General features: G+C 40.9%; 1 protein-coding gene and 1 long non-coding RNA gene across 5 annotated transcripts in view; one reads left to right on the plus strand and one right to left on the minus strand.

The window, feature by feature from the left end:
- Positions 1-8,420, minus strand: part of LOC116584561 — a 45,311-nt gene extending 36,891 nt beyond the window's left edge. The window contains exon 1 of the long non-coding RNA XR_004283234.1: positions 8,226-8,420. This is a non-coding gene — a long non-coding RNA (uncharacterized LOC116584561). The remainder of the gene's footprint in view (positions 1-8,225) is intronic.
- NPNT (nephronectin) overlaps positions 7,107-22,597 on the plus strand; it is a 76,724-nt gene continuing 61,233 nt past the window's right edge. For 2 of the 4 annotated variants that reach the window (XM_032333068.1, XM_032333070.1), the window contains exons 1-3: positions 7,107-7,265; positions 9,423-9,523; positions 22,409-22,459. In XM_032333068.1, the coding sequence (XP_032188959.1) occupies positions 7,195-7,265; positions 9,423-9,523; positions 22,409-22,459 (223 nt within the window). In that variant the 5' untranslated portion in view covers positions 7,107-7,194. The remainder of the gene's footprint in view (positions 7,266-9,422; positions 9,524-22,408; positions 22,460-22,597) is intronic. The other 2 variants (XM_032333069.1, XM_032333071.1) reach the window with 1 other exon arrangement.

Below are 22,597 nucleotides of genomic sequence, written 5' to 3' on the forward strand. Positions count from 1 at the left end.
AGTGACTTGTTGTATGATGAAAATCATTGATTAAATGAATTTCAGAGAATGATTTTCAAAGACAATGATTTTTTTTTTTTTTTTAGTATTGTTATAATTAACGTTAAGCTTTCTTTCCGGCAGCAATTAAATACCAAGTTCACTAGCTACTTGAGGCCAGGACAAAGACAAGGTTAGGTATTCAATTTAAAATTTTCATTTTCCTCCTTGGCATACTGGAAAAACACATTTTCCAATTTTTCTTGCAGCTATGTTGGGAGCGGTGTGATGAGGTAGCGGCCAACGGAATGCCACATGTCCCCAGGTATGTTTGCTTGCACTCTTTCCCCATTATCTGTGTGGCTATCTGTGTGGCTAGGTGAGGAGAACTCTAGGAAGACCACAGGAAGAAAGGAGCTCTTATCCCTGAATAGCCACTTGTAAAGGAATGCTTAGGAGACTGTCCAACCTGCATTAAATTGTACAGTAATGAGAGGAACAATTATTGTGTCAAGCCGAAGATACTGGAGGTGATATGCTAGAGAAGTGTTACCATTCCTGGTTAATGGATCCTAAAAATTCATTGTCAACATAAAAGAACCTTTCCATTTTTAAAATATATTCATTTATCTTAGAGGGAGAGAGCGAGCAGAGAGAGGGGGGGGTAGAGGATGAGAGAATCTTAAGCAGACAGCGCTGAGCGCAGAGCCCCATATGGGTCTCGATCTCATGACTCTAAGCTCATGACCCTGAGTTCATGACCTTAGATGACACTAACCCATTGCACCACCCAGGTGCCCCAACCTATCCATTTTTCTATATGAAAATATAAATCCTGGGGTACGTGGGTGGCTCAGTGGGTTAAGCCTCTGCCTTTGGCCCAGTCATGATCTCAGGGTCCTGGGATTGAGCCTTGCATTGGGCTCTCTGCTCAGCCGGGAGCCTGCTTCCCCCTCTCTCTCTGCCTGCCTACTTGTGATCTCTCTCTCTCTGTCAAATAAATAAATAAATAAAATCTTTAAAAAAGACCTGTGAATCCAAATTGCTTTACCATTTGCATCAGATCACTAAGATATAATTCCAAAAGGGCTGAAAAGTAGAAGACTAAAGCATGACTCTAACTATTAGAACTGCTTTCTAGGGGCTCCTGGGTGGCTCAGTGGGTTGATCCTCTGCCTTTGGCTTGGGTGGTAATCTCAGTGTCCTGGAATCAAGCTCCACACTGGGTTTGCTGCTCAGCAGGGAGCCTGCTTCCCTCTCTCTCTCTGCCTGCTGCTCTGCCTACTTGTGATCTCTCTGTCAAATAAATAAATAAAATCTTAAAAAACAAAACAAAACACTGCTTTCTAATTTTGTCAGCCATTTGTGTCCATTTCAGTTCTTCCAGTGATATTAAAATAGAATGAAAGGCCTATCAAGTAAAATCTTCTGTTGTCTTTGGCAGAATTATTTGAAGGTAGATGAGAAACACTGACAGTAATAGTTGTGCCTGATGCTTGCTGGTTGCTCATGTGTGTTATATTAGATGAAACACCAGTGCCTTCAGTTTGTAAAAAGAAGGCTGGCATAAAATTTTGGGGTTTAATCTTTTAAGTTGATAATTTTTAAATCACATATCAACTTTTCACATAGGTGTGTGTTTATATATTTAAATCACCATCTTACCAAACAGCCTTATTTTTTTCCAATAAAATTTCTTAAGACTATTTGGCCATTCGAGTTGCCTAATCATATCATCTGAATGAGAACTTTGTTTCTTGCTTTCAATAATTCACCTTTTTCCTTGTCCGACTGCATCAAATCCTATTTCTGGGACATTATGAAAGTGGTGATATGGGCATTTGCATCTCATTCCCGACATGAATAAGAATTTCCCAAGTATTCACATTCTACATTATTTAGTTATTATTAGTAGTCTATTTATTTTTTAAAATCAGGAATCAATAGCGCTGATCATGGAGTCCGCAGTCGCCTCAGGTATTCTTAGGTTTAAGAAAAGATTCTGAACATTTAGGCTCCCAAGACTAATGGTCCCGGTTGGCATTTACATATTCTGGGTAAGGGACAGGGACCAGGGTTTGCCTGCACAGCGGGATCAAGGGCTTCTCCTCAGTGTAGCTCCTCACACAGCGGAACAGCCCAGGGGCATGATGACAAACACTTTATCCAGATGGGAAACTGCTGGGGTTCAACAGACTCACGCCCCTCTGGAGCCAGTCTCTCCTCCGCATAGTGTCCAAGTGCTCTGGAAGGGACACATCCAGTTAGAAGAGTTCCTGAACTCAGGTTCATCCAGTGCTGTGGTTTGCTACCGGGTATATTTTGTTCTGTCTACATGCAGTTGATCAATCAGGGGTCCATTTTTACCAGCAACAGAGCAACATCCTTCACAAACCACCTTATCAGGTTGCCAGGGGAACGGAGCTAGAAAGTTAACATAAGGTCAAATTCTCCTACGGCAGGGGCTAGGATTTTGTTAACCCTTTACCCACACGGACATTTTCCGTGAACTTGATTATAATGGATTTTTTTGTATGTTAATAGATTATACTTGTAATCCTTTTTTCAGGGCCTTTTGCATTTATATTTATATCAGAGATGAGCTGTATATTTGTGTGGGAAAGCTATTTTTTTCCAGAATTAATTATCAATGACTCCTTAGGAATAATTATAAGCACTCTTCTTTAGATATTTAAAAGAGTTTAAGGAGTATTGGAATTATTTACTCTTTAAAGGGATGATGTGCTCTGTGGTATAACTAGAACTGCCCTGTGTGGGCTGGAAAGGCCCTACACACACACTATTTCATAAAATCATTACTGATGATTACGTGAAGGACATAACATTAGGGAATATCTTTGTAAAAAATGAAAATGTTAGTGTATTTCACTGCTCCTTGTTGCTCTGACAAGGCACTTTAAGAAAGAGATGAGCTTGGCCAAAAACTGGTTTCTCTGCAAGCAGGAATGCAAAGAAAATGAGAATGTCCAGAAATTAAGGGCCTCCTAGGATTGAAAAAGACAACAGCTTTGATGCCTCAAACATTAATATCAATATAGGGTTCTAAGCTTTGTGGCAAGGATCATAGTCAGGGTGTTGCCCTTCCAAACAACCCTCTTATTTCAGCTCGCTTCAAGGTGGCCTCCATTAAGAAGAGAGAGTAAGGTATGGACAGAGGGAAGCAAAGAATTAAAGCGGGTTTCAGAACTAGGAGTCGAAAAGATTTTGGTTATGGGTGTTGGTACAAGGAACTGACTGGAAACAATTAGATCAGATGCCTATTGGGGTTTTAAAGAAATCTGGTAGCCAAGGAAACCATGAGTCTGGTCTGCAAATATCTGTCTGTCTCTGTTAGCCCCTCAAAGCAACACTCAGGCCCTTAAGTTTGTACCAGTAGACAAAGAGCTGTGAATGATGGATAGCCTAGAAAGAAGACGCATGTTCCAACAGTCCCTCCTGGTGTGGCCATGGAAGATGAATGAACACAGTTGGAGAAACAGAGGTGACCCGACTGTCTGACCAAGGCATTTCTTCTGCTGTTGGAGCAGAGAGTCACCATAATTCTTGCTCAGCTTGGGGTCAAAACTGCAGTGAACAGGCAGTTGCGTGCTCCTCATTCTTCTCTTTTCTCTCTTTTTTTTTTTTTTTTAAAGATTTTATGTATTTATTTATTTGTCAGAGAGAGAGAGAGAGAGAGAGAGGGAAAGTACAAGCAGGCAGAGGCAGAGAGAGAAGGAGGCTCCCTGCTGAGCAAGGAACCCCACATGGGGCTCGATCCCAGGATCCTGGGATCATGATCTGAGCTGAAGGCAGTGGCTTAACCAACTGAGCCATCCAGGCGTCCCTCTTCCCTTTTCTTAATAGGAGTTCTTAAAGCAGGTATCCTGTCCTTATGCCACCACTGTATGTGGGATAGGGGGAGAAAGAGCTTGCTGAGAGCCACTATGAGAACTTGATAGAAGACACACATTTTCTCTGCCTCCTGCCCGGACACCATCTCACAACACACCATCACCTTATTCAGTCTCTCCTTAAATGTCACCTCTCCAGAGGGGACCAAATCACTCTACCTAAAATCCCACCCCATCTCCTATCAGCTTATCCTTCCTCTACCCTCTCTTCATACCTTTATCCTCTCTTCACAGCACTTATTCCTCAACACCCCCCACCCCACTCCAGTGTAAATGCTCTCAGGGCACAAGCTTGTCTTTTTCCCAGCGGAAGTCCCAGTACCAAGAAATGGCCAATACACTGTATGCTCTCAATAAATATTTGTTGAAAAAAAAAAATAAAGACAAAACAGTGGAGAGTCTCTAAACGTCCAAGTGTCTGAAGTTGTGCTTGGGTGATCCTATTTTGTTATTTATCTGTATCACATTGTGATTAGTGATAATTATCTGTGAGTGAGAACACTGCAATTAGTACTTGCAAGGTGGCATTATCCGGTGGGAAACCTAACCTAAAAGTTGTCCTATTGGAAACGTACAGATATGGTGAAAGGCGAACTGTTTTGAGCTGGTTGTGTTCAAGACTGTTCAGGACTGTCACTCCCATGGGGGCGTCACCTCGTTTCAGGAATGGGGGCCAGAGCTGCAGCATACCAACCAGGCAGACCTTGGAAATCCTTTAGCATCTCCTCATGCCACGATTCAACAGAGACTGATCTAAGCAGCTTCTGCGGACTCAGGGGAGAAGTTAAAGTTCACCAAGAAGAATTAATTCAATCCAATTCAACATTTAATATTTACTGAATTTAAACCTTGCGCCGGGACTTGTGCCTTCCTATTGGTCACTGTCTCAGAGAACTCAGAGTGGTAGAGGAGCAATGCATGAAACACACACTGCTTTTGAAGTGATAGTATGGGATGCATAGTGTTGTAATTATCCCACAAGAGTCTCAGCCTAGCAAAAGACTCAGAAAAGGCTTCCTGGGTAAATGTCAGCCAAACTTGGATCCAAAGGGCAAGTGGATCGTCTAAATGAAGAAGGCAGATGAATGGAGTGTTTTCTAAGCCAAAGAAAAAGATATGGGAAAAAATGTTAAAAGGCCTGCTGATGAGGCATTACATTGTGCTTCAGATACCGTCCTGTTTTCACCTGTCACCTATCCTCCTTTCCTTCTATCTCCAGCTTTTAGCCTATAGGTTAGGCCCTTCTTGATACTCATCCGTTGCTCTGCTAGAGCGTCTTTGCAAATCCAATCCAGGAATCAATAAACAAAGAAAATGGCTAAGGAGTAGCCGCTGGAGCCTGGAACCAAGCCTACATTACACTTACAAAAATTTGATTTTCTGCAGAAAAAATATTTTGACTCCTACATTTTTGGACTTCATTAGAAAGATCTGAAATAGATGACACCAAGCTGTTTGCCTAAAATAATGTCCCAAGCCTGAATTGGCATGGATATTTCCTGAGATTAAAATAGAAACTTGTTTTGCTAACAGAAAACAACTTGGAAATCAAAGAGTCGTTTAAGTTGAAACCATTATTTTTCCTTTTCTTGCATAAAATTCCTGTTTTTATACACACCAAGAAATCTGGATAGTGAGATCACCCTGCCACAGAACTTTCCATTAAAAATCTGAAGTTGGAGAACTCCTAAAAAGAAAACAAAGATAGAAAAAAGGTTTGTAATGTAACAAACTCATTCAACAAATATTTATGAGCACCTACTACGTGCTAGGCACTGTTCTAGGCACTAACAAAGAGGCACTACTAGGCACTAACTAGGCCCCTGGAAGAGTTTGCATTCTAGCAGAAAGAAGACATACAATCAGGAAACAAATTATACAGGATGCTGGAAGACCAGGGGTATGGAGCAAAGACAAAGTAGACCAAAACATGAGGCATCCTGAGGGGACAACTTTAAATTTGGGTGGTCACGGTTGGATTCCTCAAAGAGGTGACATTTGAGCAAAGCCTGAAGAAGTGAGAATGTGAACCAACACAGATATCTGGGCCCAGTCAGAAGTATCAGCCAGTCAATGGCTCAAAGGCAGGGGCATGCATACCTGGAGGCTGTGAGAAAGGCAAGGAGGTCATGGGCTAGGGGAAGCGTGAGAACAGGAGACAAGGTCTGAGAGATATGAGTGATGGCACATCTCTGCACCAGGAAGTCACTGGGACAGGGTTTGAGAAGAGGGGTGACTCAATGGATAATATTTTAACATGCATTTTAGGATGATCGTTGTGTATTTTCATTGAACAGTCGTAGTACATTATTATTATTATTATTATTATTTACTCTGCAGTAACAGAATGATTGTTTAAAATGGTTTCTAAATGTTCTCCCCAGGATCAGACACCACAGACTGCTAAGTAGTTACAGCCCGCCCTCTCTGGCCCGCACGTGCCCCTGGAGGGGCAGCCGCTGCTATCCTTCTAAATGCTCGAAGTTGAGCTGGCAGAGATAGAAACAGTCTGCACGTTCCTTCTACAAAACTCGACTGGAGAGCCAAACATTTCTTTCGGTTGGTTACAAAATAAAAAACAAGCCTTTGCCAACTCTGCGGGAGAAGCAAACTCCCGGAGTTTGCCTCCGCTAATTTGTCCAAGTCGTCAGTCGTGCTGTGGTTTCACTCCGTGTAGACACTGCTCAGCTCCTGCCCCAGAAACATCTCCCGTCTCCGCTTCTCCGCCCTCGGGTGGAAGCCACAGCTCGCCCCTGCGGTCACCACCTGTTCGGGCGGAACCCGCGGAGCGCGCACCTACGCCCCGGGCCCCTTCCCTCCTCGGCTCACCCTTTCCTGCTGAGCGCCCTGCGTTCCCTCGCCCAGGCCGGGCTGGCAACTTTCCTCGCAGCCTGGCGCTCGCCCCACTTGGCTGGCCCTCAAGAGACGCCGCTTCCCTCGGCGCTCCGGCTCCCGAGCTTCCCGCCGAGGGGCCAAGCGGCCTCACCCGCGGCCCCGCGCTGCGAGGGCGGCAAGGCAGGCGCACGCGCGCCCCCCGCCCCCTGCGCCCCTCCCCGCGGGCGGCGCAGCTCCCCCTGCAGCACCTCCCCTCGAGGGGAGGGAGCCAGAAGGGGCTCCCGGCGTCGCGCCGCAGACCTGCCCCGGCTGCGCGCCGCGCCGCTCTCTTCCGACAGCAGCTGCAGTCGCGGCGGCGCCCGCACTCCTCCCGGAGCCAAGGAGACGAGCGCCTCTCTCCTCCGCGCCCAGCACCCCCAACCTGTTCCCCGCGCGCCGTGGCGCTGCCGCCCGCGATTCGCCGCCCGACATGGATTTCCTCCTGGCGCTGGTGCTCGGCTCCTCGCTCTACCTGCAGGCGGCCGCCGAGTTCGACGTGAGGTGAGTGGGGCCACGGGGCGCCCTCTTCTTCTAGCGCTAATTTCGCGCTCGCGGTGCTGGGGTCCCCTCTCCCCGCGGGGTTGCGCGGCCAGAAGTTGGCCGTCGGCGGGAGGAGAGCCGTCGAACTGCTCTCGCAACCTGTGGCCGTCTCAGGCTGGGGAGGGCGCCCCCCTGAGAGTCCGGGAGCCCAGCCGCGCCTCCGGCTCGGGGACTGGGGCCAGGGGAGGAGTGGGAAGGCTCCTGGAGCCCCGCACCTCTGGCTGGGAGGGCGCGGGCGAGCCTCGTAAGCCCAGGTGATGCCCAGGACCCCGCCGGCCAGGAAGCTCTCGCGTGGGATGTAGACGGCTCTTTGAGCGGCGCAACTTCAGGTGGCGGGGCCAAAGCCGGGCTGGACGCTGTCGGGGCCGCTCACACAAAGGGCGGGGGCGTAGGGGCGATGGGGCTTCCCGGGAGGACCCGGCTGCCTCCGCACTTGGTTTTCTTGAGGGAGGAGGACTTAAAATAAGGACTGGGGCGGGGTGAGGAGCGCCCCGTGTTTGTTTGTGTACGGCTACGCACGCACACACAGCTCCGGGACCTGGGGCGAGCCTGGCTGCGGCGTGCTCTGACAGGTTCCAACAACCCGGGCTCCGTCGCCGCTGTCACTCAGCCGCTCCTCTGGCGGCGGCGCGCGGCGCGCTCTGCCCCGCCGCGGGATCCGCTCGGGCGAGTGTGTGTGTGTGTGTTTGTGTGTGTCTGTGGGTCAGGAGGGCGTGCTCGCTTACCCCACCGCCGTGCAATTAGAGACCAGACCCGCCCCGAGCGCCGATCGCTGCTGCTCGCGCGGAACCAGGCTGGAGCAGCCGGCGGAGATTTTAACCGGGGTCACGCCGCCATCCTGTCTTCCTCTTTCAGAGAACCCCCCACCCCCGCTCTGACCCCGCCGCGTATCCCTCTGCGCCTCCCTAAAGACAGCCGCACCTGTTTCACTTGTAATCGTGGAACGAATCAGTTCCGCGATTGATTAGCTTTCTTGTACCTGGAGGGGAACTGGAACCGGGGGAGCCAGCGGAGCGTTGAGGAGGAAAAGCGCAATCGCTTGTTTACCACCTGGTCGGAGGAAATCCAGAGTTCGGGGTTATTTTGTACTTTGGGCTTGAGGGCATAGGAGGAGAGAAAAGAACCAGGAATTGGAAAGATTAGGAGTGTTTTGAGAAAATGTGGGGAGCGGCCAGAGGCTGGTTTATTTTATTAAAGCAATTCTTTGCTCACAGTCGGGTATGTTGTGCATTTCTGGCACACACATTTGCAATAGGAAATATATCACATGGTTATGCACAAGATTTTAAGGTAGCTTTAATTTTAAAACAGCCGATTAAAACATTGATCCTCTGGGGGCAGAAAGTCAGGTGTGAATATAAACAAAGAAAAGATTCACCAAATAAGGTGTGAAAGTGGATTCTGGTGGATAAATTGGTAATATACTGAAATTGAGTACTTTTAGCCCTTATTTACATGAGTGAGGAAGATAACATGAATTGTTGATGCAGAAAAGTTTCAAACCCCAAGGACACTTGAGATGTTAGCTACCCTTTAAACTCTTCTTGGTTTTATTTATACTGTTTTATTTTTTCTGGGAACATTTTCTACCCAAGAGTCTTGCAGAGAGGTCTGAGTCATTTGATTTTGAGGACGCTCCCATCTTTCTGCCCTTTTCTAAGGCAGAAATAAAAGGCAGAATTTTTTTTTCTTTTGGCTTTGACATGTCCTATTATTTAATACTTTTCAGTTTATGATAAATCAGTCAGAACTGGTTTTCCCCCAAGTAACAGGTGTGGGTCTTTGAGGAATCTGTTCTATTTCAAGCTTCAGAAGCCACCCTGTGAGTGTCAGCCTTGAGAATTCTTGGTTTTAGCTGGTGCTTTTTCCATTTAAGAAAGGGTCTTCCGCTCCCTTTCCCCCTACTCCTGTGTGTAGTGTGTGTGTTTAACTTTCTGAAATTTGGAATTAGATCACAGCAGAACTATTTTCGTGAATATGTTTTATCCTTAAATTTCTGCAGGCATGAAGGAGTTCATCAAAAATTGTGGGGTGTGACTTTAATTAAAAAAAATAACAGGAAAATATTTTTTAATTTCAAAGGTGTCTTTATTTATTTTGAATCTTTTTGTTTGGTAGGTGGCCCAGGCAAATAGTGTCTTCAGTTGGCCTGTGTCGTTATGGTGGGAGAATTGACTGCTGCTGGGGCTGGGCCCGCCGGTCCTGGGGACAGTGTCAGCGTGAGTATCATCCCCCAGGGACTTTCCACCTGAGAGGTGCGGCTTTCCACCATCATACATGGCTTCACTCTGCACATCACTGGGCTCATTACTGAGCAAGACTTGGTGGTGTGGTTCCCACATTTCTTGCCCCTTCTCAACCTGAGGCAACAGTCCTAAATTGCCTGCTTTGTTATTCAGAGAACCACCTATGATGCTTATTGTAGCATTTGTCCCCAGTACTTCCAGCTCCTCTTTTCTCATCAGACCTTTTCTGTGCTCCAGACTCTGAGATGGGGGTGAGATAATTAGTCTAGACTGTATTTACACTAAACAGACTCTGAACCTTATAGCACTAATAAAATCCTTACCATACCTGTTGTGGAAAGTGGCCTATTTGTAAACCTTTTTATTTTATTTTTTTGAAGTCAGATTGTATTGACTGTGTTCTAAATGGACCACCCACCATAATAAGCAACACCTGTGAAAAAGCATTATTTTTAAGTTCTAGAAGTAATCATGTAATAAGGGCCAAATCAGAACACTGATATTTACCTTTTCCATGGATATTTTAATGGTAGAAATCAGAGCCACAACATGGAAGTTTGAGAAATTTGTTCTTTGCAACTTTATCTGGATCTCAAAACTATATACCACTTCCCTATGAGAAAATCTGCAATTATCGAGTGAATTTCTGGGGCGTGCTAGGTTGGTGTGTTCGGTGAGATGATGGGAACGAAGTTGGATTCCTTAGATCCCAGTGTTTCATTGTTCGTGAGAAAGGAGCTTAGAGTAATAGAAAAGTAGAAAGGTGGGTTGAAGAAGGCTGGAGCTGGACAGGGCAGAGCTTGCCTTAGAGACATGTTAAAGGTGGGAGCAACTGGGTAGATTTAAGTTTAGGAAAGCTAAGAATTCCCGCAGCTGGTTTCATCTTTGAGAGTTGTGCATGTCTATCCCTCCTTTGAGGAGGAGGGAGAGTAATGGTCATGGGTTGACCTCCCTCATTGGATACGGAACAGGAAAGCGGATTAATGTTTGTCTGTTACCTGCAAGCCGCTGGGCCAGACTTTTGCACGGTTGGGCCATTGACCCTTTTTATAAGGGGAGATGATGGTAACTCTAGTTTCCAGTAAAACAAAAGAATTAGGCAAAGCGGCTGTGCCCTACTAGTTCATTGTTTTTAAGGGAAGATGGTCCAAAAGAAGAACGGTACCTGGTGGAGTCGTCTTCTGCCCATGATACCAGGGTGTTGGAAGTATTCACACAGCTGGAGGCCACCAGGGTAGGGAGGGGTATTTGAAGAGTATTTGTCCTAGTATTTGAAGGGTATTTGAGGACCCTTTGGTGTTTAATCCATTTGGTCGAGCATATATAAGATGTTTTGACTCTTTTGCTGTGAGACAAGCAGATGTATTGACATAGAACATGCTTGCTACTCCCCTTTCCATGGCCTTGTTTGGGGTCACTTGACTTTGCATACAGCTCGGATTGCTCAGCCCCCACTCTTGGTCACGGTGTCCAGCCACAAGCCGCATTCAGCTGGCCTTCTCATCCTTCCCTCTGGGACTGAGGAAGGAAGGATGCTACCCAGACATGCATAGGAGCTATCTTCTGCTTCCTGCCCGTGCCACCTGACAGTCTATCCCAACGTTCCTCCCCGGCTGCAAAAAGCAGGACCTAGTCAGGTTGTGTTTTCATAGTTCTTTTAGAGGTCATACCCTTACCTTCTTTCTATCCTTTGATTCTTTGTTTTATATTCTTTTTCTTTTTTAAGTTTTTATTTAGATTCCGGTTAGTTAACATGCGGTGTAATGTTAGTTTCAGGTATACAGTATAATGATTCAGCACTTACATACATCACCTGGTACTTTGCTAACAGATTTTTTTTTTTTTTTTTTTTTTTTTTTAAGATTTCACTTATTTACTTGACAGAGACAGAGATCACAAGTAGGCAGAGAGGCAGGCAGAGAGAGAGGAGGAGGCAGGCAGAGAGAGGAGGAAGCAGGCTCCCTGCCTCGCAGAGAGCCCGATGCGGGGCTCGATCCCAGGACCCTGAGATCACGACCCGAGCGGAAGGCAGAGGCTTAACACTGAGCCATCCAGGTGCCCCCATCACCTGGTACTTTTCACAAGTGTCTTCCTTACTCCCCATTCCCTATTTCACCCATCCCCCCACCCACCTCCATTCTGACCCATAAATAGGTCCCTATGCATTGAGAATTCAAAACTTGATTTTCCAGTTGTCTTGAGCTTTATCTTTATCAACTATTGATGTGGCTCTTTGTGCTAAAGTGAGATTTTCTTAAGCACAAACACTGATAGTTACAGATTTACAACACACTGCATCTTAATTACTCAGATTGTCACAAAATACTTGTTTCTTGTTCTGTAATTATTCTATTCCTTCACTTTCCCATCATATTAATGGTACATTTCACTTTAATGATTTTAACAATTTCTCCTACCAATTGGAGATCTCTGTAAAAAACGATTTCTCAAGGTTTGTGTATTTTATTTTAAAAAACAACTGTGTATGCTGTGTATGCTGTGGAACTCTTAACTAAAAGCATTAGATAGTTTGGGACACGTGAGTGTCATTAATGTTTATACCTGGTTAACTATTTAAAGAGCTTCCCTAATATAGAAGGAGTATAGAGGATCTATATATTGTATTTCTATATGGTTATTTTTCTGTTTACTTGACTTACAGATTTGGCTGTGTATGTGGCTATGACAGTAGTGTTTCTGTGGAAGGCACTATTTAGAGGTGTGAAGAAAAATTAAAAATACAAGTTCCAGGTTTTAACAAAGCTATTTTCTGAGTTCTTTGACTATCAGTAAGCAGTTTGTGGTTTCTGAAGGAAATATGTGAATTAGGGTGATTTTGTATCATTTTTCCTTAAAACCAGGCAAAAAGCAGATGTTCTGGTATATTTTTCTGAAAAATTTGGAAAGATGTAAAACCTGTATCTGGAGTTTGACTTTGCTTTATTAGTTCTAAACCTCTTACCCCATCCCTGAGGTTAGTAAAGGCTATAACTGTACAACTGTCAGGGAAAGTGAAACTTTTGAATTCTTATCAATGTTAAATAAATGTATAGGTTAGTGCAACAGGGGACGGAGAAGCAGTAATTTATTCTGAAACTGTTTTGAAGTCGTTAAATAATTTTGCTGGATAATATATAATACTGGCTCAGGAATGTGGACCTTTGAAAGACAGAGCAAATTGTTAAATTTCTGTATTTCAAATGAAAAGATTATTAGTTTAAGCAGAGATTTTGATTTTGTAAATGAAACATTTAAATTTCACGTTTTATTCATTACTTGTATCTGGGTCCAAAAAATAGTGAAAATGGAACGTGATTTATTAATTTTTGCTCCCTATACTGGTTTCCTGTCCCTAGTCACAAAATTGTATAAATTGTACCTTTCTTTAATTATTTAAATTTTGAACACTTTCTTTAAAATAATCTAGAGTAAATGAGAAATATTGGAATTGGCTTTGAAGACCATAGGGTTTCCCTCACAGAGAGATTATACCTAGTAAATGCCTTTCCATTTTGAGGCAGCAACTATGATGACCTCCATTGAATGTGGTTTTTCATTTTATAATTAATCTTCCTTAGACCCATACATACCTAGTCCAGGAATAACTGGGGGTCTCACGTAGGCTGTACTGCCCAGAGCCATGTTGCAGAAGGCCAGCAGGTCCTGGGGTCACCTTAATGGGGCTGAGCACAGTTCACTGCCTTAATGTCATTTTAGCTTCCTTCTCTATTTTGAGTGGTGGTAATGCAGATTCTGTTTTTTTTTTTTTTTTTTTTCTTTGTTTGTTTTTTCCCCAGGTAGGAATAAAAGCAAGGCAGTGGGCACTCCTATAACTACTTTTAGCACTACCTGCTCCAAGTCCTGAGGAAGTGAAGTTTTTGATTAAGATAATTCAACTACCTCTTTCTGTGAAAAGCTTATTTAAGAACACCATGTACTTTCGGTAACTTCAAGTGGTCTTGGAATGTAGATTCCAAACTAAAATCGGTGTCGAAGAAGTTTGACCTTTTCAAACAGATAGTTTTGAGTATGTATAGTGTTGAAAGTTAAGTTTCACAGAAATTACTTAGTTCCTTCGTCTTTTCTCCTATTGGAATTTATCTTTATTTATGTAATGCTCTTAAGATATACTCCTTTTCTACCATCGTCTCTTAATATTAATCTGGGGGGGGGTGTCTTAGCCCTTATGGATTAGAAACGTTGGTACTTCCTAAGCTGGGAGGTTAGGTCACGGAAAGGGAAACAACTCGAGTTGCTGCAAGGTCTGCTGCTAGATCTGACTTCAGATCCTGGCCTCAGAGATGTCTGCCATAGAAAGTGAAGGAATACAGGCGTACTCATTGCTACCAAGCAGGCACTTCTGGCCCCAGAAGCAACATTGTATTTCTACTTGAAAACTTTCCCATAAGCTTCAAAATACATGGGTGTGTTTTTCCTCCTTTAGTCTCTGTTATAGCAAAGGTAATAGACAGCATTTTTGAAGAGTGCTTTTTATCTGTAGAGTTCAGGTTATATGCATTTTGAGTCTATTTTACTCAACTGCATGCTTTTAAAGCAATCGTCCGGTGATGCTGAATGATTGCATGCAGCATCTCTTAGTGAGTAATGGAAGATACTCACCATACTCACCATGTGGGAGACGAAAGGGAAGGAGAGGAGGGTTCTCATGGCCTCATCCTCGGTGCTCCCCCTCCTTCCTCAGCACCACACATAGTTTCAGCCCTTTCCCACCAACTTGATGCACGTTTAAAATTTTTTCCCATCAATCCTTTAAAAATACTTACTTTGTGAGAAAAAATGCATTTATTTCCTCAAGTATCCCTCTTCAGAACAATGAACATTATCAGCTTTTTTTGTACCTTTCAGAAAGGTTTTATATATTTATGGGCAAATTTCTCTCTCTTCTCTACCCCATCTCTTTTACAAAAATGAAAGTATCCTGTATACAGTGTTCTGTAATTGCTCCTTTTCCTTAACAGTGTGTCTTGGAAAGCTTTATTTATCATTAGTACATGAGGAGCCTGCTTTTTTAATGGATGTATAGTATTCCATTGCATGGCTATATAATAATTTATTAATCAGTTTCTTATTGATGGACATTTGTGTTGATCCTAATCTTTTACTAATACAAACAATTCTAAAATAAGTAACCTTGAAATATACAATGGAGAAATATCGTTTTGAATGTGTCCTAGTATTTCTACAAGGTAACTTTTTATGTGTGATCAAATGGCACATACGTTTGTGGTTTTGACCAACTGGCCAAGTGGTTTCTTACTTGGTAGTGAATAGTTATGGAAAAGACTGGACTGGAGTGCTGACTTAAAGCTCTGGCAATTCCATATCCAGAATCTGATCTGTTGCTTAATTCTAGGATACTCTGATCCCTCCTGTTTCTCCCAAAAGCCTCTCTGGTAGGTCAGTGAAGGACCTTTGTCCCCCTTTTTCTTCTCTTTCCTCTGGGAAAAGAGGCAGCTGGCTCATACCGGGAAGATGGAATGTGGTTTGTCCATTTGCCAGGATTTCTACCTGGCATCCTGACAATTGGCTGTGTATTTTTTTATGGATGTGAGGTCCTTTTTACTTGTAAGAAGGATTTACACATTCTTTAAAGAATTGCTTAATTCATTGACCTTTTATTTATAGGTCAGTCATAATTTTTATCACTTTGTATAGAGGATTTTCTTTTTTATTATTAGGATTATGTAGAATTTTGGTGTCTGAATAAAGTATTTTGGGAGACCTGTTATAAAAAGATTTTCAGGAAACATTAAAATATTGTTGTGTCAAAATACTTTAATAAAATGACTAAGACAATCAAGGCATAACTTTTCTATTAGTGATTCTAAAATCTTTATCTTAATTATGTCTTAAAATCATTTTGCTTAACAAAATAAATGCATGACTAAGTGAAAAATTAAAAGACTCGAAGAGAGAGAGAGAAGGTAATGAAGGTAAGTCTTTCTAACTTCCCTGTTTCCCTGACACCTAATTCCAATCCCTGGAACGGTTTCTTACTGCTTTTTGCGGAGATTTGTAAGCATTTGCAACTTATTCTTGTTTATAAGTTGATAGCATAAAGTAAGAACTATTCTGTGTTTTCTTTTTTCATGTATCACATTTTAGATATCAGTCCTTATCAGTTCATGTAAACCTGACTCATTCTTTTATTATTTTTTTTTAAGATTTTATTTATTTGACAGAGATCACAAGCAGGCAGAGAGGCAGACGGCGGTGGGTGGGGGGGGAAGCAGGCTCCTTGCTGAGCAGAGACCCCGATGCGGGACTTGATCCCAGGACCCTGAGACCAGGGCCTGAGCCAAAGGCTGAGGCTTAACCCACTGAGCCACCCAGGCGCCCCTGACTCATTCTTTTAAATGGTTGTATAATACCTCACCAGATGTAAATACCTAATTAATTTAAAAATTCTTATTTGTGCATATTTAGGTGATTTTCAGCATTTTGGTTTTATGAAATGTGCTGTAGTCAATATCTTTGCATATTCATCATCACTGTTATATACATTTGGATGTGAGAGATTTATAGGGACATTCTATTTTTATGGAAGTACAGTAATTGAAGAACTCATTTTATTTTTATAAACCATCTTCTATAAAATATGTCACTTAAAGGAGATTAAATCATGGATAATATTACACAGTGGAAACCTTCTGTTCAGCCACATTTTATTTTTGATTCCCTGAGAAGATAGTTTAAAAGAGAAATAGAATTTTTTCTTTTGTTTCTTTTTGTTTATATTCTACTTTGTTTGGAGGAGGATATGAAGTGGCTGTCAGGAATGCATGCAATAAAATAGGAAAACAGAATTAACGAGGGCTGGGGGAGGGAAAAAAAAGGAGAGAATAAAAGGTAAGCTGGCAGGAGGAGAGTTATTGACATGTAGATATGTCAGGCATAGGATCCTAACTATGTCTTGTAATGTCGCTGTTAGCTTCTGGTAGCCAACAGAAAAAGAAAAAAGTGTTACTGCTCATATAATTCATGATGTTTGTTAGGAGAAAATCAGACCAGTTATTTGGGGGAAATTATGGCTTTTCCCACATGTAGTTCTGAAAGAAGACTTTCACGTGGTCCTTAACGGAGTGGGAGTGAATGGTGGAGGGGAAGGGGCCATAGCAACATTTGTCATGAAGCCAGTGGTGGTTGTACAAAGCTGTTTCCTAGATGCTCTGATCTAAGATGAGGCCCCCCCTACTCTAACAGTGCAGTTCATGGAAGTTTAAGAAGCATTATCTACACATTAGCTTTCTGATATCTCTGCTCAATCCAGCTCAGAATAGCTGTGATCATGAACTCTTTAGGGCTTAATGGACAATTCCAAGTTAGAAAAGGCAGTTTTAAGTTAGGATCCCTAACAACATCCTGAAGTTTGCTGTATTATTAAAGTCTAGCCCATACCTCCCCCCCCGCCCACACTTTATATTTCTTTCCTTCCTTTCATGTATTTTAAACATCAGTCAACACTTGGTACAGTGTGTATCCAGAGTTGTCGTGATTGGAGTGTAGATAGATATCTCCTGTGATCCAGTATAAGGAGGTTCTGCCAATAAATCAGTGGGAGAATTTTTTAATATCGATTTTGTATGAGTTACTTTTGTATTCATTGGTATCAGTATAAAAGTTCATCACCATTTTGCTATGGTCTTATTCATCTCCAAGCAAATTATGGCTTGGAATAAGAGATAAGGCATAAAGATTGCCTCTAGGCATCACTTATCCTACTTGAGCTGTTCTATGAAATAGGGCCAGTGAACCCAAAAACAACAAACTCCTTGACCAGTGCTCATTTCCTCCAAAGCTCTGGATTGTTACAGATATGCAGAGGAGCCCAAATGACCCTTAGTTGTTATCCCAGTTTCCCTGGATCTCATGAAGGACTGCTTTAAATAAGCCTCTTAGGCCTGAATAGACTCAAAGCAGAATCCATGGTAGGTATTCTTCATGTTCCTAACCAGCCTCAAATTTAGCTCCTTTTCTCTGGGGTGTGAGGAAGCACTGGTTCTCCTGCAGTCATGAAGCCCCAGGGTCAATGGAACCTGAAACTCTGATAGACACATGTCCTTAGAGAGCCTGTCTCTCAAAACAAGATAGCTCAGTGTGTGTCTTGAGAGGACGCTAATCCAGGAAGTACCCCGTTTCCTTGGGAGAAGCAGAGAAAGAAAGCAGAGGCTTTAAATGCCTTTTCTCAGAGATCTGTACCACCCAGGAATCGAACCGGTTTGAGAATTGTTATCCTGTGTCAGTCAACCTAGAAGGGAGCTAAGGAGTTTACATTTTAGAGCCAAAACCTTCTATTCTGTCATGGGAACAAATACATAATCAGTTATCAAAGATAATAGAATGCAGCCAAAATAATTTGGCTTGAAAAAATTTCAAAATGGTATCAGTCACTACAACCATAGAAAAACGTTAGTAGCATAGCCTATTGTGATTCACAGTGCGTTCTTGGAAATCTACCAGGACAAATTAGTTGCAAAATGTACACCCAGTTACTAAAAATTGATGTGTAACAAAGTATAGAGTTCAGTTAAATAATATCAAATTAAATAAATTTTATGTTTTAATGCTATAAAGGTTTTCAGCTTTCTGATATCATCATTTAATTAATAGTGCATAATTAAAGAGATAATTGTGGTCATAATAGAATTTTCTAATAAAATTACTAATAAAGCCAGCATAAAAGAATACATTAAAGCCTTAATCGGATAAAATGTTATGTGTGGTAAAATAGTGCCAGATATCTATGTGTTCATTCCATAATCTTTCATAGATTCTCTCAGCAATTTTACTTCTAACTTAGTCTAATAATAAACAATGTGAAGTGAACTTGTTATTGTCATTATGCAAGGAAAAAGATATGAATAGGCAAAGCAATTTATTGGCTTTAGAATACAGTAGATTTTGAAGAAAAAACCCTTATTTATATATTCATTATAAATTTAAAAATTTATAATTTATTAGACACCCTCATTTTCCACCATACACTAACTAAAGGCTAGAGAGACATCCTTGCTTATGTACTAGATGTATGGGGAGAGGCAGTTTGAGACTAAGGATTTGCCATCAGTTATTTGCATGTGGATAACCTAGAGTCAATTAAATTTTAAAATGGAACACTTCATTTGGTCAGTATCTTTTTAACCATTCTGTAGATTACTGATATAAATTCTCCAGAGCTGACACGTTTTCCTATTGTAACATCATCCTATCACAAGTTTGGGGTTGCCTTTTATAGATAGTATTGATTTATGGTCAGATTTTAGGAAATATGTCATCATGGATTAAATTTACACTGGTATACACAAAGGAAGAAACAATTGGAAATTTCTCGATTTATGCTTACCTTGTCAAAAATTATGTTGTTTTTCAAAAATATTTGCCTTATTTTCATACATTAGGGTTCTCCAACTCAGTTTCTAGGAGAGATCCCTAAATGGTCAAAGGTATGTGTTGCGACATTTACAGAAACTAGTTCCACAGATAGACTATCCAAATATAAGCTTCCTGCCACCCAAAATATTTTTCTAAAGCCTTTGGTACTCTTTCATTTCAACATTAAGATTTGTAAGTGCTTAATAATTACCTGCCAAATGTTTGCATGCCAACAAATAGCAAATAGAAGAAACACAAATTGCAGCTCACACTTAGCTGTGTGTGTGTGTGTATATATATATATATATATATATATATAAAAACATGCATGGGTATTTATAGCTGATTTTATATCATACACATTTACTATGGTAATAGTTTCTACTGGATAAATTGTCCCATATCCATATGATTACATAAATACTTCATGGTGTTTCACATAGATAATGGTGGTTCAAAGTCCTTTGTCTCTTGGATTTTTATTTTTACTTATTTATTTCTGGATTGAGTTTTAAAATCATCAGTGAATTAAAAGGTTCATCATATCTTGGTATCTATGGGCAAGAATTAAGACATTCCCATATATAGACATTCCCAACTAATGCAGAATTATGTTTTTTGGAAACTATTTGGGGAATTGGGGGAAAACTATAAAGAAATGATTTGTAGATATGTTCTGTTCTCTAATCTTCTTTTGGATTCTGATGAATTCTATAGCTCTAATACTTAAAAAGTAGTGGTCTGAAAGTTAGGATTATCCAAAATACTTAAAATGCTATTCATGGGATCTCTTGTCCTGGATCTTGGTATCTTAAATATCTGGCATTGGGTAGTTGTCTATGAATAGAGTTTCCTGGGCTAGTATAAATTTTTTGACAATGAGAAATACAGCGTGAAATTTAAGGTTGGGGTGTAGAGAAATTTTTAGAGCTACTACTTTTCCTAGCTGCAGATTATGGTTGGGAGGTAGGAGGACAGGGTCAGGCAGGACCTCTCCCTTTCATGCATGTACCTGGCATTTGTCTCCTGTGAAAATGTGCATATGTCAGGCTGTGCTCTTTGCTTAAGAGGCATGTGTGACTCCTATCTGGAGCATGTGGTAATTTTATCTGTCCTATTAGTCTGGGGTATTTCATTATTTCCTTTTCAAAGGTTGTGCTTGGCCTAACATTTGGGCATTTTATAATTAAATTTACAGTAAACTGTATTCTAGCAGATAGGCATACCTGTGGATAATAGATGGGGCCAGTTCCTTAGGGCTTTCTTAGCCCTCATTTTTTTAAATGTCCAATTTCAATTCTGAAAACCTGTGTTTTGCAGGCTAGGAAAACTAATCTCCAAATGGTTTAGTTTCACCAGATTTACTTAGATAGATTTAATTGAATTATTAGACTTAGTTTCTCACAATTTCATAAAAGTATCAGAGTGCTTGTTATTTTTAACCATGCCTGTTATTGGTTAGAGCCCTCAGCAAAGTGCATGGTATCAGCATTCAGATGAACTGAAATAGTGGTTTGGGGCAGGTCACAGGAGAGAGGTCTAAACTCCTAAACTATGAGTGGCTTCGCTGTCAGAGTCGCATATGTTTACTACTGTGGCTGTTTACAGTGGCTATGAGAAACTGTATCAGGAGATGATGGGACAGATTTTTCTACATTATTTGCTACCAATGAATCCTATTTTAGCACTTCTTACAATGGAGTTTATACCATAAAAAATACATGTAGGGTATTTATTTGGGGCAGCTTTCACAAAAATTATGGTGACCACTGCCTGTGAAAATTTCCTTATGCATCAATAGAAAATAGACCTCAAAACCTTCTTGGAAATAATCAACTCTGGGTTTAACGTTGCTCTGATTTAAAATGCAGTTTTGTATAGTTTTAAAATGCAAATTTAAAAATAGGCGACATGGGCTAAAATTTCATGCTAGAAATCTTATTTAATGGACGCACATATTGATACCATAAAATTTACTAAATCTGTGTGTGTCAAGGCTGATTTATATTAAGTAGGAGAAATGTGACCCAACTTTAAGATATTATAAGACAAAAATAAACTATACAGAACTGTTTGGCTGCTCAGTATGAATGTAACTAGTTAGAAAATAATGATGTTTGCTATTCTTTATTGTTTACCTTTATTTAAAACCATTTAATGTATTTTTCTTGATAAATTAGATTATTCAAAATTGGCAACTAAAGAGTATTAAAGAAACGGTATCCTTTTATATTTTCCCTTTTAATACCTAACCATAACCAGTTTTTCTTAATACGTGATCCAGAATGTCATTTGCAAATTATGCTTTGATTTACTTTCAGCTTTTTGCTAAGATTGTACTTGATATATTTCATTATTCTATTTTAAGAAATGTGTTAACATCAAGATATGGTGAGTTCTTTTAAAATTAACAACATAAATAACAATAGATACAAAACACTAATTTGTTATGAACCTAATCAATGTGGAAAAAAAAACCCTCTAACAAACAGATATATATGTATATATAACAATATGTGGGCCTTGAAAAATACAGAACAATCATTCTGGATCAATAGTTAAATTATTACTTTAATTGAATCAATTTGGTCTTGGACTATTTCTCTTCTGCTGTTATCCCAAAGAAGGCTGCATTCACCTAACTTTGATTTATGAAAATAAAAGCACAGATCAAAAATAAAAGTGAATATTTTATGCTTTAAAGAGGGAAGGTGTTAATTCACAGAGAAGTAATAAATCATCTCTTCCCTTACCTCTAGGACCTCTAAGCTGGTCAAACCCTAGCCACGATTAGTATTGTTTCAAGATTCTTCCATTTACTTTCATTAAACTGGGTTATTTATGTATCTTCAAGTGAAATGGCTGAGCTTTCACGGTAATTCTTGTTGCTATTGACAACCAAAGCAGCCATGCAAGAAGAAAATGCCGTGGAAGGAAAGAAAAAACAAATCTTAACATTTCCTCCCCAAAGTTGGAGAGAAAAGGGAACACAAAGTGTGTAAGAAACAGGTAAGTAAAGATCTATCAATTAAAAAACTACCATCCTTGGTTATTAATTGATCCAAAGTTTTAATTTTTTTCAGATATTTTGTCCAACACTCATTTAAATAAAAGGATACTGTCTCTTGGAACCAAAATTAATATTCTGAAAATGAAAAATTGGATTGGAAGGTACAGTGCTGCAAGAGGTCCGAAATACTCTGATTTAGAATTTGGACTATGAAAGAATAGCACAACTTCAATTATTGGTCAATATTTTTGTTACAGAATGTTTTTGAATGACAAAATGGTGACTAAAATATTACTATTTTAAACATGTCCTAGATTTTTTTTTTATTTCAGAAAAGCACTGAGCGTTGAATATGTGTAAGTCTCCGGGAATGTAACAAGTTGCTAAATACCCAAGTCCAGCCTCCTTACAGAGAAAAGATCTGGAATTTCTTTTTTTGGACATTTGTTTTGCAGCTTTCTACGTCTTAAGACAGAGACTAGCCAGGATAAGGTGCCAGCTCAAAGGTTAGATGAACATATTTCTTGAAATAATTTTGGCTAATCTATGTCTTGAAAGGCATAACCTCTAGATAATAACTTTACAGAGCTATCAATAAAACTTAATGTTAGTTGTGTTTTTGAGTTGCCAATTTTGGGGAAAAC

This window comes from Mustela erminea, chromosome 2, assembly GCF_009829155.1.
Source record: "Mustela erminea isolate mMusErm1 chromosome 2, mMusErm1.Pri, whole genome shotgun sequence".
In the NCBI taxonomy this organism is placed as follows: domain Eukaryota; kingdom Metazoa; phylum Chordata; class Mammalia; order Carnivora; family Mustelidae; genus Mustela; species Mustela erminea.